Below are 19,740 nucleotides of genomic sequence, written 5' to 3'. Positions count from 1 at the left end.
AGGACTGTTCTTTGGTGAGACATGGAGACGCATGGTATAATGTAATAATAATTCTGTGCATCCTTCCCCGCGGATATGTGATCTTGATGCGATGGGTGGGCTTACGCCGTTAGCGATGGGATGGCAATTAAAGACATATCCCGTCGTGGTGGTATCACATGTTGACTATTTTTATTGAGTGACGCATCACATATATTGAGACAACTTATTTTACTGATGTGATCCAACGGACATCGTGTCTTGGAGCCTTGAATGGTAGATTGGTAGTGCAGTCCGGCAGGCGTCTTTTCTAAGTCATAATGACATGAAATCTCTGGTTTACTGCGATATATTTCTGATAAAGTAATAGGTGAATTAAACGAGGTAAGAAGAAATGACACTGTACGAAATATTGGATATAATTATGACTGAGGAAATGAAAAGATTGACACACTGCCGTAATATGAAAAAGTGGCGTATTAGCCATTTTCCAAAAATGATGTTAACGTGTAGTTCTCATCAAACTCTTCAACAGAAAAATGAAAAACATGCATGTTGTAAAATGGCGCATATGTCCCTTTTTCAGATTACGGAAGCACAGGTTCAACCACGACCATAAGACTTTCTAAGCCCATAATCAAATTGAAGCTGAAGTAATGTTGATGTTTATTTTCTGTCGTATTACTTACTCGTATAAAAAAAAAATAAAATTTAAATTTAAAATGTATATGTTGATTCGAATATAATATAATAAAAAATAAATATAAAAATGAAAAAAATAAAAAAACTCCTCAGATTTGTTAAAGAATGTTTTGAAAATCCTCAAAATTATCCAAATTTTATGTTGTTGCCCCCTCAAAAGATTCTTCGATGCAGACATTAGTTTTATCATTTCGCGTTCTCCCACACTAGCTGGCGTGATCAGCATCAACACGATCGATTGCACACTGCACTGGTTAAACAAATTTCTGCTACGCGAGGTAGATTTTTTCCACTTCGCGTTCTCCCGGACTAGCTGCCGTCCCACGATCGATTCCGCATTCATATTGTGCAAATAGTAAAAAAATATAACAAAATATAAATTTGAATCTTGTAAACGTTTTATAGAAGAAAACTACATACGTATTTGGCGACTAAGAATGGGGTTTTGTAGTAAGCGTTAATAGAAAAATTTGTATACCTAACTTAAAGTTTTGAAAACAACTTTACGATTTTGTTCAGCGGCGCAGCCAAATTTTTTGATAATATAAAGAAGCTAGTTTTTTAGCGAAATTTTTGTAACTTTACGAAACGAAACGAAATCAAGAAATCAGATTTCGTCATGCTCAAATTCCGCGAAATTCCGTGGAATTTCGTTTCGAACCACCTGAAACGAAATTTTTCGAAATATGTACCGCATATGCTTACTTTTGTATATTAGTTTATCTAACCTGATGCGTCTATTGGTGGTTCAACAATCAACGCCGTCGACGTTCGTCGTAGTTTTAACTGGTAGCTTCCGTTTTTATAATCATAAATGCAATCATTATTGCAAAACAATCATTTTTGCATTATTATATTATTATTGCAAATTTTTTGCATTTGCATTGTTACTGCAGAAATAAAATTAAATTCCATGTTATCGCATAGCATAGCTCGACAAACTAGGGTAAATGATATATTTTGGACATGTACATATTTTGGACAAGCCTGAGCTTCTTCGATCAATTTTAGATAATGTGTAGGAAAATTTTTATCGAAAGTATGATCATTGCATACTTTTACCTCAACTCTAGCGGCTCCTGATGAGAATTCACAAATCAACTATTATTTATCTTTAAAATTATCTAAAATGTAAAGCTTTCTACCAAAGTGCTTGCTGGATGCCAGTATGCAGGAGAACATGCATTATAAGACTCTTCGTAACATGCAACAGAAACACGTTTAAATTGGTTCAAACGGCAATCTTGAGGTCCTGCGGCCAAAGTTTGATTGTAATTGAGATACTAACATATTCCAATCGCTTAACATGAACTTGAGACGGATGAAAAAGGAGTGACCAAAATGAAGTTATGTTTTTATGCATCAGACATTTATTGGTCACCTCATGTACAGTACATGGATGAACCATTAATTGCCAACTTTCAGGCTGTTTTCAATGATATCGATAAGATTGCGAAACAATGTAAATTTCTGGTTTAATCTATGTCAGTTAAGCAAATAAATGCATTTAAATAAATGTGGATACGTATAGGTAAGTCATACCATTGAGATCTGTAGGTGGCCAATTTTAAATTAGGAGAAAATGACTCTGTCCAAAATATATGCATTTTCCATGTCGAAATTATATATTTGATGTCCAAAAAGAAAATATTTCAGTTCGCAGTATATCACAGTTTACACCTAGTAAACGTAATTTACTCAAAAATTGGGCAATGGAGACACAAGACTAATCATAGGTTATGTATTTGGATGAACCTAGTGGTTTTCAATCGTTTTATACTATTCAATCTCGATATATTTTCTAATGAATGTCCTGCGCTTGTCCAAGATACATCATTTACCCTATGATGAGATAGACGAACTTGCTTATGGAGAATTTTGATGGCATGTCCATCAAACTATTTCATTTACATTACAAGATGCAGATAATAAACTTCGCTTTGTTTTCGCTCATTTTATGTTGGAGCAGAGCCGTAGCGTGGCTTCCCAAAGCCCATGGCAAAACTATGGGTGAGTGCCTCTTTCATATCATAGAAAGAGAATGTACAATATTTAAAAATACATTATTCTAACCTAAAAAGTCCAGCGGCTTAATTTTTTTGAAAAGCTGTTCTGTTTTTTTTATTTATTTTCTTGGAATATGGATATAACCTTGCAAAGTCATGCGCATTCTTATATTTTTGTATGTAATCCATAAGCAATAATCCATAACGGACTAGAAATTCAAAAAGATTACTGGAAGTTCCTTGGATCTGTCTGAAAAGCGTGACATATCATATAAAAAAAATGATGTTCAATACAAATAGAATGACGAAATTCAATGTTATTTGTTACGCTATTGACTCAATTAAGCATTTGTTTTGTAATTTCTGTAAGCATATAAATACCATGTTGTTCTTCGCGCGGCCACTTGTTCGATAAAAGGATCGAGTTCGACCACAGAGCATGACCACCGGTATGACCCATGAAGCCGACTCCGATCTCTTGGACCACCTCTTATTTGCGCCTGAACTAGCCATCCTTGAGTCCACGCGCCACCTTCTGTGTAGCTCCGAGACGATTTGGGCGATAGCCGTTAAAACGGTGTTCCAGCCAACTTCATCTTTACACATCCTCCGAACTAGGTTGTCCGGGGTAGTGTCCAGACCACATGTGGCAAGCATGTGGTCACGCATTGCGAGAAAACGTGAGCACACGAACAACACGTGTTCCGCCGTTTCCTTTAAACCTGCGCACACCAAACACTCGGGCGAGGCCGAGCAAGCCCGCTGCGTTACCTGCACTGTGATTTTGCAGCACGCTTAAACGCCGGGCACATCGAACCCCCCATGGGGTGCTTGCTGTTCACAGCTTTGCTGGAACAAATCAAACAATTGGGAGGGTTCGTGCAGCATTGTGCCTTATGTCCCTCCAATCCGCAGCGTCGGCAGAGATTGCTTCTGTCAGGGCCTTTGCAGTCCCATTGCTTGTGCCCCGGTTCCAGGCACTTGAAGCAAACTTCGGGTTGCTCGTATATGCCCACAGGGCATACCGACCTTCCCACCTTGACGCTCCCTAACATGACTACCTTGGAAGCGTCCGCTGCAGATAGCCGAACCAATGCTACCTGCGTCCCTGCCGGACCTTTCCGTAGCCGAACGGCTGCGGTGGGCGTCTCCACTTCACACTGCCGCCGCAGTGCCGTGACGAGCTCTTCGACTTCGGTGATCTTGTCCAGGTCTATAACCCTTAGATTCACCTCCGTCGTGAGTGCCCTCACCTTGACCGTCTCACCTAGGACTTCCTCCGCCAACTTCTTGTAGGCGGTGCCCTTTTGCGAGACGCCCCGCTTCAGCTCGAGGATCATCTCGCCCATCCGGGTACGTCTTATTCGACGTACGTCGGCGCCGAGTTCATCGAGCTTGACGTCACTCCTCATCGCCTTCAAGACGTCCGAGTACTTAGCCTCGTCCGCCGTGATGACTAGGGCATCGCCCCTGGAGCGATTGGCGCCTACCCTAGACTTCTTGCTACCCTCATTAGCCTGGGCCTTATTTTCGGCCCTTGACGTCTTTGGTTTCCTCTTGTACTTAACCAGGGTCCAGAAGGCGTCATCCCCCTCTATTTCCCTGGTCTGGTGCGGCTGAGAGCTCTGCCGTAACCCCTTACCACCGTCTTTCCTGGGTGGACGGACCTTTCCAGGTCCTTCTTCCCCCGGTTTTGGAGGTACCTGGCCGGGGTTCAGCTTCCCAGCCCCAATACCCTTGTTCGGGGTAGTAACCCTCCGCGTTTTGGAGCGGCCCCCAGGGAGCTCATCCCCTGGAGACTGTTTCCCCCGTTTTTGTGTCTGCTCCGTTGGAGCAGTCACCCCCGACGTACCCGCAAATACTTGAGCCTCAGTCTGGGTAGACTTTGGTACCACCGTCTTCGCTGGCACGCCTTCGGTCGATTCGACTTTGGCCGAGTCCGCGAATCCTTGGGCCTCAGTCTGGGTAGACCTCGACTCCACGGATTTCACAGGTTTACACTTGGCCGTCCCGACCGCCCTCTCCAGCTTGGCTTCCAGCATCGACTTTCGAAGTTTCTCCAAGCTCCTCTTGAGGTCCTTACTGATATTATGCTTCGATGACGCAAAGTCGATGATGACGTCCAGCTGATCCGTCGCCACCTCGAAGGCCGAAAGCCCATCGCGTTTGCGGTTCATCGCCTCCACAAACCATGGGCCGTCAATAACCTCTACCGGCGTTTTTTTAGCCGAGAGAAAGGTTAAGTGACCCACGCTGGCGCTGCGCACTGAGCTGCCGACTATTGCCTCTGGCCTCCTAGGCGGAGACCTGAACAACCCACCTCTTGCGAAGGGGTTGTCGCCTACACTACTACCACTAATTGAAGAATTTACTTGGTTTTCCATTCTGGTCCCATGAGTTGCTCGGGAAAAGAGGCAAGGGACAATTACTGTGGAGAGTGCCCAGGTACCCCACAGGCTCCGTTAAAGGCCTAGCTTATTATTTCACCCCCCTGGCCATGCATCCCCACGGCACGGGTCGCTTGACGCCTTGGGATTAGGGGTTAGAGACGATGGTCCCGGTCTAACTCGCAGTGGCCATGTGGAGGGGTCGTCAAGCCCTTGGACAAAGTCCCTGCTGCCCCTTATGTGTGTGTGTGTGTGTGTTTTTTTTAGGGGGATGAAGGCAAATCTGCTTACAGACACCTGAAATTATCACTCAGGGAGTGGGGTTGGCGCGGTCGGCAGAAGGCCCAAATAACAGAAGGCTACTTGAGTTGCCCTCTCTTCACATGCCCTGTTTCCCCCGGGACTTACTGGATGTCAATACTTCGGAGGGGGGCTGTGCTCATGCACTTCACGTGTTCAGCCTCAGCAAGCATAGCTAGTTCGCTACATTTTCTCATCTCATCGAATCTCATTTTTTATTCGGTTTGCGCGTCTTTCAATCTTTGACGCTCACTGTCTCTCTTCCTCATGCCATTCAGCACCACTGCATCTTTGAGCCATTTAGCTCTCGACGTGCTCGCAGCCTACTCAGATAGTCCCCGGCGGCGAATCTATCCTACTCCGACGGGAAGTTCCCCGGCGGCGAGAGCTTCCCCGAAAACCGACGACCCGTGGAAGTTTATTGCGTGTCCAACACTAATGTCTCACCTAGATAGTCCGAGGCACTTTCTCACTTCACCGGGAAACCGGTTGGGTGCCAAAGTCGGTCCAGAGATTCCGGGTGGAGCATAACGTCCGGTTCACTGGCGCTTCGACTACCCAAAGCCGATTATTCGACGCGTCACGAACTACTCGGCATAGTCCCCGGCGGTGGATCTAGCCTACTCCGACTAGAAGCTTCCGGTAGCGGAAACTCTCCCGAACGGTACTTTTGCTAACATTAAGCGGTTAGGCTGGGAAGTTTTCTTGACTTTTTGCTGCACTTTTTCTACTACTACTACTCGGCTACTCGGATGATCCCCGGCGGCAGATCTATTCTACTCCGACAGGGAGTTCCCCGACGTTGGAATTTCCCTCGGAACCGACGACTCGCTTCTGTGTAAGACTTGTTGAATATTTTTTACCTTAAAAGTGGTTTCTGGTGTTTTTCAGATCAGCGCAGGACTGGAGGCCTTTCTTACTTCAGCGAGTGACCGGTCCGAGTGCCGAAGTCGATCCAGAGATTCCGGGTAGAGCATAGCGTCTACCAACGCGTCACGTTCTACTCGGCCTAGTCCCGTGACGCGTTGGTGCGTGCGTGTGTGTGTGTGTGTTTTTTTTTTACAAGCGTTAAAGGCCATCAAAAATCTGCGCGACAGACACCTTGAGCATCCACACTATGCTCGAAGGCGAACAGGGATGGGCTCCTCCCGACCTGCTAAAAATGTGCCTCCCGGATAAACCGGGTCCCTTATCCTCCTTGCCTCGATCCCCCCGGGACCACGGGATGCTGCGACTACTTCGGGGGGGGGGCTGTGCTCATGCACTTCTTCTAAAATTCCGGCCCCAAGCTTAGGCTAGTTGGCCGACTGGCTTGCTGAGATCCACTGCTACGTTATCTCGATGCTTCGGCGGTCGTGCCTCAAATCTCCTCACTCGAATCCTCCTGACTTCCCCCGGCGTCAAGGGTGGTCCACCAGTTCCGGTGAAGGAAACTTCCGCACTGATGGTGCCCCGACTACCGGCGGCTATCGCAGGGGACGCTTTCGCGCATTGCGCCGTCTTCGTCTTCGGGTTGCAGAGGTGGTCCGACAGTTCCGGTGGTGGATGACGTCCGCACTGGCGGTGCCCTACATACCCGAAGCACTTCCTTCTTCTTTCTTCTTTCTTCAGCAGGTTGGCAATTCAAGTGCCGAGGTCGGTCCAACGATTCCGGTTGGCAGAAGACTTCCGGTTCGCTGGCGCCCCGACGACCCGAAACCAAACACTGCTCACTGTGATGGATTTCGCTCCAAACCGACGCTTATTTGCTGGTCCCTTCTCCATTGACGCTGCAGCTCTGACAGTATTTGCGTCACGACTCTGCTTACTGCATTCCACGTACCCTCATCGCGACACATTCGCTCTGCGATGTTGTCCGCCCGTAGGGCAGGCATTCCTCTACGTACTTCCGCAAACCTTGGGCAATCGAATACCACGTGTTCTGGAGTCTCCTCTATGTTGATACACGCCGGGCAGGATGGCGATGACGCATGGCCACACCGATGCAGATAGTGACGGAAACAGCCATGTCCGGAAAGGAACTGTGTGAGGTAAAAGTTCACCTCTCCATGCTCCCTATACACCCACGTCGACACATTGGGGATGAGCCGGTGGGTCCACCTTCCATTATCCGCATTGTCCCACTCCTGCTGCCACTTCACCATAGAGTCCAGTTTCACCGTCTTCCTCACATTTCTGGTATCTCTCCGTTGGTAACACTCGATATCCTCTGCTAGGGTTATGCAGATTGGAATCATCCCTGCGATAACGCAAACTGCCTCCGAGGAAATGGTTCGGTACGCACTCGCGACTCGAACGGCCATTAGGCGAAACACGCTGTTCAACTTTCTGCGGTTACGTTTCGTCTTGAGCGCAGCTCCCCAGGCTGGAGCTCCGTACCTCAGTATCGAGGATGCTACTGCTGCCAGAAGACGCCTACTGCTGCTTTTAGGACCACCCACGTTCGGCATGATCCTTGCAAACGCACTGACCATTTTAGATGCCTTTTCGCAGGAATAGTCTACATGGGTGTTGAAATTCAACCGGTCGTCGATCATCACTCCTAGATGCCTCAAAGCCCGCACGGACGGTATGTTGTGCCCTCCTATGGTAAGCTGGATCCGCTGGATCTCGCGGCAGTTGCTAACCAGCATCACTTCTGTTTTGTGGCGAGCAAGCTGCAGTTTGACTCCATTCATCCAGTTTTCAACTGCGTCGGTCTTCTCCGCCACCAGCATTTCTACCTCTTCCAGCGACTCTCCGGTTATCGTTAGAACGACATCATCCGCGAATCCGAAAATCTTCACGCCTTTGGGCAACTTCAGTTTTAGAACTCCGTTATACATAATGTTCCACAGCGTCGGGCCTAGAATGGAACCTTGCGGAACACCTGCCGTTACCCTAATCGACTTCTGCCCCGAATTCGTTTCGTAAACCAGGATCCGGTTCTGGAAGTAACTTTCAATGATTCTACACAAGTAGTCAGGAACCCGCATACCGTGCAGCGCTGCGGCGATAGCCTCCCAGCTGGCACTGTTAAAAGCGTTTTTGACGTCAATCGTTACTACAGCGCAGAATCGATTGCCGCGCCTCTTCTTCTTGGCCGCTTTCTCTGAAACTTCAATGACCGTCCTGATTGCGTCCACCGTCGATCTGCCTTTTCGGAATCCAAACTGCATTTCCGATAAGCCGGTCTCGCCTTCAGTGAACTGCGTCAGCCGATTAAGGATAATCCTTTCCAGAAGCTTCCCCAGTGTATCCAGCAGGCATATGGGCCTATACGATGCTGGATTCCCCGGCGGTTTCCCTGGTTTCGGCAGCAGCACTAGTTTCTGGATCTTCCACCTATCCGGAAAGTTACCATCCGCTAGGCATTTCTGCAGCACCATCATAAACAAACGCCAGTATCGCAGTTTTAGAGCCACGTTTGGAATTCCATCCGGACCCGGAGCTTTCTTCATCTTCAGACCTTTCGCCACTGATGACAGCTCGTCGTTGGAGACTTGCATACCTGCAATGGTTACTCCGTCTTCATCTACGTACGGTGTAGGTGGCCACATCGTAGAATCATGCTGCGGGAAGAGACCATCAACGATGATCTTCAGCTTGTCCGGACACATTTCCGCTGGCGTCGCTGGACCCCTGATCCTCGCTGTTACGACCCGATAAGCGTTGCCCCAAGGATCAGCGTCAGCTTTTCGGCACAACTCCTTGAAGCAGTTGGATTGGCTGACTTTAATCTCCCGTTTGAAGGCCGATTTAGCTTCACGGAAGATTATCTTACGCTCCTCTCTGACTGTTTCAGACCTTGCTCTCTGAAAGTGTCTTCTGGCTCTGAGACACGCAGCACGAAGGCTAGCAAGAGTATCGTTCCACCAGTAATTTAGCCGCCGGCTTTTCCTTGGCTCCAGTCTCCTTGGCATCGTCGCATCGCATGCCCTCGCAAGAGTTTCTGTCAGCTCGTCTGCATCGAGATTTGTAGCGCCGCTGTCCGCTCGGAGTGCTTCGATAAAAGATCTTTGTCGAAGTTCTTCGCCTTCCATTTTCGCCCACTAATTCTAATCTCTCGTCGTACCGTCGGCATTCGTGTCCCAACACTATACCGGATAGCCTTGTGATCACTATGTGTATAGTCCTTACCATCTCTCCAGTTCATGTTCATCACCAGCGATGGACTGCAGAACGTGACGTCGATTATGGACTCCCTGCCATCTCTGCGAAATGTACTAACGGTACCTTCGTTGCACAGCCTGACGTCCAGCTTTGCCAACGACTCCAGCAAACTGTAACCTCTGGGGTTAGTCAGCCTGCTTCCCCACTCCACTGCCCAAGCGTTGAAGTCGCCTCCTATGATTACCGGTTTTCGGCCGATCAGCTTCTCCGTGAGTGAGTTCAGCATCCGGTTATACTGCTCCAAAGTCCATCTTGGGGTGCGTAGCAGCTACACACGAAGATCCCGTTGATTTTGGAGATAACGAAACCTTCGCTTGAGCTGTCTACCACTTCTTGAATAGGGAATTTGCCCATCACTTGGATAGCTGCAATCCCCGATGAATCCGCCACCCAGTTGCCGTTGTCAGGAGGGATCCGATACGGTTCAGCAATAATTGCCACGTCACACATTGCTTCTGTTGTCGACTGCCACAACAGTTGCTGTGCGGTGTCGCAATGATTGAGATTCAACTGGATGATCTCCATTAATCCCGGCCCGCCATCGCCTTCTTGTATGCAGGGCATTGGAAGCCACCCGTCGTATGGTCGTTTCCGTCCTCCGGTTTGCAGAGCAGGCATCTTGGTTGCTTCGTGCAGTCCCTAGCAACGTGTCCTTCTTCACCACATTTCCTACATAGACCGGATCTATCCGGGCCTTTGCAGTTTCGCGCCTGGTGGCCAAACGCCATGCATTTGAAGCATCGCTCCATCTGCTTGGTGACTCGTGGGGCGAATCTCAACGGGCACACCGACCATCCTACTTTTACCTTGCCCGCCTCCACCATTTGGTTGGCAGCCTCTGCTGGTAGTCGTATCGCTGCTACTTGTGTGCCACCGTACGCTCTCCTCAGTCGAACCGTCATTTGCACTTCCCCCAGCTTGCATTGTGAGACCAGTGCATCCCTCAGTTCGTCTTCCGTCGTGATCTCGTCCAGGTCTCTGCACTCGACCACTGCTTCCTGCGTTAGAGCTCTTACGTTACCGTCACTGCCCAATGAATTGGCAATGAGCTCCCGGAAGGCCGAGCTCTTGATCGTGGGATCCTTCTTCAGCTCGAACAGCAACTCCCCCTTCTGGGTACGCCTAGTTCTCACCACTTTCTCACCCAAGTCTTTTAGCTCCGGGTCCTCTCTCACTTTCTTCAGGATCGCTGCGTACGACGTTTTATCGCTCGCTTCTACGATCAGGGCATCACCTTTAACTCTCTCCCGAGGAGAACGACGTTTTCTTTTCTTCTGTTCCTTCCTCTTTTCTACAATCTCCTTCTTCTCTTCCTCTTCTCCCGCTGGTTTTCCACGGTCTGCCACTCACCATCCTTGACACGTTCCTTCAGAACGCTGGCAAAGTCTTGCACGTTCCGTTGCTTTTTTGTGCCTTCCTGCTCTCCAGGCGAATCCCTTCCTCGTTTTTCCGTGCGAGTGGTTCGGGGACTTTTGGGTGCATGCTGTGTCTCAACTGCTGTATGCTCCGCCGCATCTTTCAGCACCTTTTCAGCTGCTTCGGCTTTCTTTTTCAGCGCGATCTGTTCGTGTTCGGCTGCTTTTACGGCGGACTTAATGCTTGTCACTAGAAGCTTGATCTTCGTGTGAACATTGTGCTTGTCCTTCACGAAGTCATAAAGCTCGTTGACTCGCTTCCGCACCTCCATCAGGTTGGACCTCCCGAATTGTAGCTCCTCCTGAGTAGCACTACTTTCCGATTTTTGGGTGGACACCCTATTCCCGGATCCTAGCTCCTGTTGGCCTGCCTGGTACTCAGCAGTGCGTGTGTGTGTGTGTGTGTGTGTGTGTGTGTGTGTGTGTGTGTGTGTGTGTGTGTGTGTGTGTGTGTATGTGTGTCTGTGCGCACCTGCCCAAAAAAAATGTCACTCACATTTCAAGTACTTATCCTCAACCGATTTACTCGCAACAAGTTGCATTCGACGCAGAATACTCTACCATTGTTTCCTATTGAAAACTGGCCAGATCGGACTATGGGCTCAAGAGTAATGTCCAAAATACTATTTTTATAATGCACGAGAAAGACACCATCACCGCTAGGTGGATTAATCAGGGTTTTTAGAGTATGTAAGTAATGTAATTTTAGGTGCTCCGAGACATTTGAAGCATTTAATTTTTTTTGCCAAATTATTCTCCAACAAGCTCCATTTGCCCATAATTTGTGCATCATGTTGTAGTGCCAGGGTAGAAATATTTCACAGTCAATGCAGTGAAAAACATGGATCTCAGTATAATCTGTAGTCGCCTTCATTGCCGCCGTGGTGAGTGCGACTGGGTGCAGCCGAAAAATCATTTCCAACACCGACCGTTCAATTTCGCATTCAGCCACTCACAAGTCGCTCTGACAGGCTGCTCAGTTCGCGCCTTACCGTATGACTGTGAGTGGCCCATTTAAACGCGTGGTGATTTTTTTCAATTTGGTGGGTGAATGTGTACATTTTGCTGTGGTAAATTGCATCTTCGCGGCGCAGTGGGTGATGTGAGTTCTGTTGTTTACCTTTCTGCCTCTCCGGGAATGTGAGGTTGATTTCAAAGCAGGAAGAAAATAAAAACATGATATAAAAAAACATCATCTTCATCCAGTGCTGCCAAAAATTTACAACCCTGTGTAGTGCATGTTTGGTTTCTTCACCAACATCGGTTTGACACTTGTAGAACCGGTACTTTGGTTGCCAGAACGAAGTAACCTAGACATTAGTCACGCGAACAGGAACGACATTGGCAATCTTATACTTTTGAATCGACTTCCGAGACCGACACCTCTTGAAAGGAGGCTTTCGAGCCTCTTGAAATGAGGCTTCCGAGCCTCTTGAAAAAGGCTTCCGAGCCTCTTGAAAGGAGGTTACCGAGCCTCTTGAAAGGAGACTTCCGAGCCTCTTGAAAGGAGACTTCCGAGCCTCTTGAAAGGAGGCTTCCGAGTCTCTTGAGGAGACTTCCGAGCCTCTTGAAAGGAGGCTTCCGAGCCTCTTCAAAGGAGGCTCCCGAGCCTCTTGAAAGAAGGCTTCCGATCCTCTCGAAAGGAGGCTTCCGGGCCTCTTGAAAGGAGGCTTCCGAGCCTCTTGAAAAAGGCTTCCTAGCTTCTTGAAAAAAGGCTTCCCAGCCACTTTAAAGGAGGCTTCCGAGCCTCTTTAAATAAGGCTTCCGAGCCTCTTGAAAGGAGGCTTCCGAGCCTCTTGAAGGAGGCTTCCGAGCCTCTTGAGAAGAAGCTTCCGAGCCTTTTGAAAGAGGCCCTTCGAAGAGGCTTCCGAGTCTTTTGAAAGGAGGCTTCTGAGCGTTCGAAAGGAGGCTTCCAACCTTCGTTAAAGGAGGCTTCCAAGCCTCTGGAAAGCAGCCTTCCGAGCCTCTTGAAAGGAAGCTTCCTAGCCTCTTGAAAGGAGGCTTCTGAGCCTCTTGAAAGGAGGCTTTCAAGGCTCTTGACAGGAGGCTTCCGAGGCTCTTGAAAGGAGGCATCCGAGCCTCTTGAAAGGAAGCTTCCTAGCCTCTTGAAAGGAGGCTTCTGAGCCTCTTTAAAGAGGGTTGCGAGCCTCTTGAAAGGAGGCTTTCGAGGCTCTTGACAGGAGGCTTCCGAGGCTCTTGAAAGGAGGCATCCGAGCCTCTTGAAAGGAAGCTTCCTAGCCTCTTGAAAGGAGGCTTCCTAGCTTCTTGAAAGGAGGCTTCCGAGCCTTTTGAAAGGAGGCTTCCGAGCCTCTTGAAAGGAGGCCTCCGAACCTCTTGAAAGGAGGCTTCCGAGCCTCTTGAAAGGAGGCTTCCGAGCCTCTTTAAAGGAGGCTTCCGAGCTTTTTTAAAGAGGCTTCCGAACCTCTTGAAAGGAGGCTTCCGAGCCTCTTGAAAGGAGGCTTCCGAGCCTCTTGAAAGGGGGCTTCCGAGCCTCTTGAAAGGAGGCTTCCGAGTCTCTTAAAAGGAGGCTTCCGAGCCTCTTGAAAGAAGGCTTCCGAGCCTCTTGAAAGGAGGCTTCCGAGCCTCTTAAAAGGAGGCTTCCGAGCCTCTTGAAAGGAGGCTTCCTAACCTCTTGAATGGAGGCTTCCAAGCCTCTTGAGAGGAGGCTTCCGAGCCTCTTGAAAGGTGGCTTCCGAGCCTCTTGAAAGGAGGCTTCCGAGCCTCTTGAAAGGAGGCTTCCGAGCCTCTTGAAAGGGTGCTTCCGAGCCTCTTGAAAGGAGGCTTCCGAGTCTCTTAAAAGGAGGCTTCCGAGCCTCTTGAAAGAAGGCTTCCGAGCCTCTTGAAAGGAGGCTTCCGAGCCTCTTAAAAGGAGGCTTCCGAGCCTCTTGAAAGGAGGCTCCCGAGCCTTTTGAAAGGAGGCTTACGAGCCTCTTGAAAGGAGGCTTCCGAGCCTCTTGAAAGAAGTTTTTTAGCCTCTTGAAAGGAGATTTTCGTGCCTCTTGAAAGGACCCTCCCGAGCCTCTTGAATGGAGCCTTCCGAGACTCTTGAAAGGCAAATTCCGGGCCTCTTAAAAGGAGGCTTCCGAGACATTTGAAAGAAGGCTTCTATTATATTTGGAGTTCCGGATAAACTGACACGGGCTCGAGTCCCTTCGAAACGCGCAGAGGTCTTTCGCGTCTGCTATTCAACATCGCTTTGGAAGGGGTAATAAGAAGAGCAGGAATTAACACGAGTGGTACAATTTTCAAGTTCGTCCAGCTATTTGGCTTCGCCGACGACATAATATCTACGGCACGTAACTTTGAGAAGCTGGAGGAAGCCTACATCAAACTGAAAAGGGAAGCCAAGCAGATCAAACTAGTCATCAACACGTCGAAGACGAAGTACATTATAGGAAGAGGTTCAAGAGAAGACAATGTGAGCCACCCACCGCGAGTTTGCATATGTGGTGACGAAATCGAGGTGGTAGAAGAATTTGTATACTTGGGCTTACTGGTGACTGCCGAAAATGATATCAGCAGAGAAAATCGGAAACGCATAGTGGCTGGAAATCGTACATACCGGATCACGTGTTTTTCGACTGTCCTCGATTCAGGACAGAGCGAAGTGTGATCTCAGCGGGCAGTGAAGATCCAGGTTCGAACATTTTTACAGGTACAAATTCACCTACCAGTGATAAACTACCTTTCCTGATATGTTCAAAAATTAAACAATACACCCGATTCTCTTTTTACACGGGGGATGCGTTCCGTGTGAAAAAAGTTTTCAGTTCAAAATTCGAAAATCCGTGTAAATTTTTTTTATGCTTTCTCGACAAGTCATGCAAAATGGAGTAGCTTTGCAAAAATTTTGTGAAGCATTTTTTTTTACACGGCCGTGTAAAAAAAAATTCGTGTAAAAACAGAATCGGGTGTATTTTTATAAACTGATATAGAAGCTCCATGACATTTGTTAACTCGGTTTTGTTCTTAATTCGCGTGGGAAACATGAAAAATAGAAAATCTCGCGTAGCATTTGATAAAGACCTATCACAGAAATGTAAATATTAAGCGGTTCAAAACAAAACATTGGATTTTCAGTCCCTGTTTCACAGGTTTATAATATTTTTAGCATGCAAAAAGCTTCCCAAAACGTACAATCAATACTGATTACTCACGCATAACATCAGTTGCATAGGAAACTTCGAAATTGATTAATCAAAAGTCTGGCTATTGTTTTTGCAGTCTTATGGGTCGTTTATAGACTTTCTGCTTAAATCATATTGTTTACAAAAACATGGGATCGATTATTTTTAGAGATAATTTTTTTTCTATGGATTCGGGCCGATGGCAATTTGGATTTTTTTTTTTAAATTTAATTACAAGGTTGCCTCAAGTGGTTACTTCACTTAAGATCAAGTAGACTGCTTATTCGAATTGTTACTATTTAGCTTGAAGTGGCAAACGCCCAATTTATCCCCTATTCCATATTATGTCTATGCGTCAACTTCTCTACATAATGTCAACTGAAATGTATTAAAGTTATATCGAGATTTATATATCTGTTGTCAGTGCAATCGCCAATTTCAATATAATTGATATTTTGATTTTTCATGAGATTGGTTAGTGGGAAGGAGACGAAAGATAATGAAGCCTGCGCAATGTTATGTAGAGATTGCCCCAAACTAATATTTTTATCTAAGCGTTAGGTTACAAAATTGTATTGAAAGTTTTTTTTTAATCGGCTCCGTAACGCCCGACAGCATTTGAGCCTACCAAATGAACGCATGAATAACAAAAAACAGAGTAAATTAATGATTTCGTGTGTGTTACTTCTACGTCAAGTTAAACGATTTACAATGATATGGAAACGCTAATATCATCTTCCAAACTTGGACGCTCCTGTTCATGAAGGGGAGGAAGAATATCTGATGGAAGTTCCAGTTAGATATATCAGCTTCCACACTGATATTCTTCCCTCCCCCTTCATACGGGAGCTTGGCAGAAGGAAGGTCGTGCGATATGTGCCATCACAAATATTGCCCTCCGCTCGCTTTCAAATCGACTTCTATAAAAAAAAAACATTCTTCATGCATGCCGTATCCTAACGGAACTATCAATTCTATACTTTCGCCTCTAATGCTATCATGAACATGTACGTCCAAGTTTGGAAGATGATATTAGCATTTCCATATCATTGAAAAAACAGAGCATTTTACTATTGTAATCAATCATGTATATGTATCAAATGCCTCAAAAACCTGAAAAAATTATCTGCGGACATTTTCATCCTATATATAGAGTTGAAAACATTGGCGGAAAATATGAAAACAACATATTTTTAAGTGATTCGTAAATTCGTTTGCGGACGAGTGCGGATGATCTTTAACATGCAATAGAAAGATGAAAGCCTATATTTTCATGTGTATACAATCTCGTAGCGGAATATGAGAGGATACTTCTACATTTTTAATAATGGAGTTTGATAAATGTCAAAAACTTCATGTAATTCATGTTTATGAAAAAAGATCTTAATGTTAAATATAATTATTTTCACATAAATAATTTATTTAAAGGTCCAATGGCTGTGCATAAATAATATTTTGTGTACTATAAACCTAACATTATATTTGTTGGTGGTGGTTGATCCCTAGAAGTTATGCCTACCTCCGTTCTGCTCATGATCTTTAGTATCTTGAGTTGTCAGCACTCATTATTATATAATGTGGGGGGATTGCGTGAAATAGAACTTGAAACAAATGAGTGTTTAGAACAGGTATCCACCGGTTGACACTAAACGGATCAACTTAAAATATAAACTTTTGCTTATGCAATCTGATAACTTTTATTTATTTTTCACGCATCAATTTCTTAGGAGCTTTGTTTTAGCGGATATTACATAACGCAAGAGAGGGTTTAAACTCTGCGTTATATTGCATGAATTCCCCGATTCGGTGCGTTACTACTACAGTAATAGCTGTTTCGGGGTAGTTGGGATCGAGTTTGGATAACTAAAGTAAATATGATTTATTAAAGCATGTGCACGTAAATGTTCTAGTGTACTTTTAAAATACCTTACGAACTACCGAAACGTTCCATTCACATAACAGCTGATTCTTTCAGAAACTAATGTGCTGCTTCAAATATGTTCAATTCTCGTCAAAATTGATAAAATTACGTCGAATCCTTTGGATATAACATAAGTGTTTATATAGACAGACTTTGGTGATGTTTAGGCAAACATCTGGTAGCGACACGGCAATTATTCCCGTCCATCGTCGTAGGTGCAAAAACCAATGAAAGCTACGTTCATTTGCTGGAACTCCACTATAGCAGGACGTTTCTCCTGAACTTACGATTTGGTACGGATGAGTTTGGGAAAAGGTGTCGCTTATATTGGTTTTCGAGACTATGACGAGGGGACGAAAATACCTGCCTTAACCCTATAGAATAAGACTGAGTGAAAACTAATAATAATAACAATAATAGGAATGACAAAAGTTTATACTTGTTAAGGGGGTCAATTATGTGACGAGTAATTTTATATTTATATTACAGAGAAACAGATGATGCGTGGAATTGGGTGATAGTTTTCGAGAAACTGATTTGATTTTATTTTGCTTTAAATGTAACGTATCTTTGGAGCAGTTGTCCAGTGTTTGGAATGTTTCTTTAGTGACTTCAATATCAACAAGAACGTTATTTGGACAATTACTAATATTCCAGGTTCAAATGGTGGAGGCCCTTTTATTATTTTTATTACAGACGACCGGCATTTGAAGAAAATGAACGTCCATATGAACAAAAAGATTATACTGCCACCAAACATAGACGGAGTTACAGATATCGGTTGGAAAAAAGGCGTGGAATCGAACATCTAGGGATCCAAGGACTAGCATCCCTCCGTGGTGCACAATTACCATACAAATCATAATTTATTTGTCTCGTTTCAGCAAACGCAACTCTTCTCCACTAATCTTTCCCTTTCCTGTCAACTCTCATTTCTTTAATGTATCCGACACTTGTGGGACTGGTGAAGCCCAGCGCCTGCTTGTGGTTGGAAACCGGTGTACTATACGGTCTAGCGCATGCTAACGGTGAAGGCTTGGTAGGTCTTCACCTAACTTAAGTGTAGATGGGCGGACAGTGTCTGCCAGGGTGAAGGCTGATAAATTACAATTACAATTACAATAAACCTAACATTATATGTGTTGTTTGGATTTGTCAGCAGTGGTAGCTAATCTTTGTTTTATGCCCCTTTTTAATTTTTTTCCTACCAAATATTTAACTTACCACATGATATCTTCTGTGTGTCCTGTATAATGCCGTTGTGCTTCCTCTTCCCGGTCGTATAAAATGGCCACGGCTGCAACGTAGTATAATAGTTCGCCCGACGGCAGTACCCAGAGATTCCGTTTTGAGTCGATTCCACGATAACCGTGCCTGTGGAAGCAATAGGTAATATTCTCGCATAACTTTTTGAAATCAAACGCCTCGCGATTTTCAATCATCATACTTACACCCAGAATAGTGAAAGCTTCTTATCCGGCGGCGAATTATCCACCGGAGGATGATGCGCTGGGGGGTAGAAGGTGCGCCTCAACCCCCGGATTGTGATGCGGGTGGGTTCCTCCTTCATGGCATCTAGCAGCGGGTAATCGGACGACGCCCTAACCAGTTCGTTTTCCGGTGCGTACAGCACTCGGGGTCTGCTTTTGCTGCGTGCCCGCTGACGGGCGGTTTTCGATAGATCATCCGGTACGGAACCGCCCAGTCGGGAGCGGGACCGTCGGGCGGGGGAGGGAGGAATCACACCCGGCCCGAGGGCACCAACCGGAAGCGAGGGGGTATTGCTCAGGTAGAAGGTGTCCACCTCGGCGAACTCGTTGCGCAGCTGAGAGAAACTACGCACCTCCTGCCCGCTGCTGGTATACATCTTTTTGGCGCCGATCATCTTCAACACTTGGCCAAGGTCCTCCAGGACCTCCTCGAAGGGTTGCGATGTGCGGAGGTTTAGCAGTACGCGGCACTGGAAAGAAGAAGACAGACGTCAAATTAATTTTGAAGGTGCACCCTATAATTGATCAGCTAACACCATTGAAAGGATAAACTGCGCTTTTCTCATTTGGAGCCGGTGCAAATCGAAATGCCCATATGCGAACCCATATGCATTATGCATTGCAGGCGAGCTAAGGTACAAAATCGTGTGAGAACACCCCGTCGTCGTCCGCAGAACGCTGCAACCGTTGAGCGTTTATTTATTGTCTTGCTTCTTCCGCCGGGGGCTCGTAACTTTCCGACCTGCCGTATGCGATGGGTGTGTTGCCTTGAGTTGACGGCCCAAGGTCACACGACAGACCAATTTGCAACTGGACTCGTGGACTGGAACAAAATCGATGCCACGTGGAGTAGTCGGCATCAATTGGCGCCTCTCAACCATGCCCATTAATCAATCAACCAAGTTGCTGAACATTCCACTGTTGACAGTCGCCAAAAGTTCTGGGCAGCAGTTAGTCGCAAATTCTGCGAGCTATAGGAGAAAGCCAAACCAATCGATAGTCGGTATTCGTGCTATGCTACCTTACGATGGCAAACTACATACCAATCAAGCTCCCCACCAGGAGACCGCTTTGCATTTCAATTTCCATCGTTCCGAACGGCCGAGTGGGGGTTCAGTCGGTTGTTGTTTGAATAGCTAATAAGGAGACGCGTCGACATGTAAATTTCTTGATGAAATGCTTCCGGTTCTGCACATGACCACATTTTTCTTTGTTGTACCCGTCGCCGCCACCGGGCGGCCGAGAGCGGAAATACTCGCGT

The 19,740-nt window shown here is 46.3% G+C and overlaps 1 protein-coding gene across 1 annotated transcript in view; it reads right to left on the bottom strand.

The window, feature by feature from the left end:
• LOC134207792 (echinoderm microtubule-associated protein-like CG42247) overlaps positions 1 to 19,740 on the bottom strand; it is a 217,610-nt gene that overhangs the window by 15,826 nt on the left and 182,044 nt on the right. The window contains exons 4-5 of the mRNA XM_062683705.1: positions 18,441 to 18,949; positions 18,214 to 18,363 (exon numbers count right to left, since the gene is read on the bottom strand). Coding sequence (XP_062539689.1) covers positions 18,214 to 18,363; positions 18,441 to 18,949 — 659 coding nt within the window. The remainder of the gene's footprint in view (positions 1 to 18,213; positions 18,364 to 18,440; positions 18,950 to 19,740) is intronic.

The sequence above is a fragment of the Armigeres subalbatus genome, chromosome 1 (genome assembly GCF_024139115.2).
Source record: "Armigeres subalbatus isolate Guangzhou_Male chromosome 1, GZ_Asu_2, whole genome shotgun sequence".
NCBI classification, from domain to species: domain Eukaryota; kingdom Metazoa; phylum Arthropoda; class Insecta; order Diptera; family Culicidae; genus Armigeres; species Armigeres subalbatus.
Note: the sequence above shows the minus strand (reverse complement) of the source record. Positions and strands in the feature narration are given on the sequence as shown.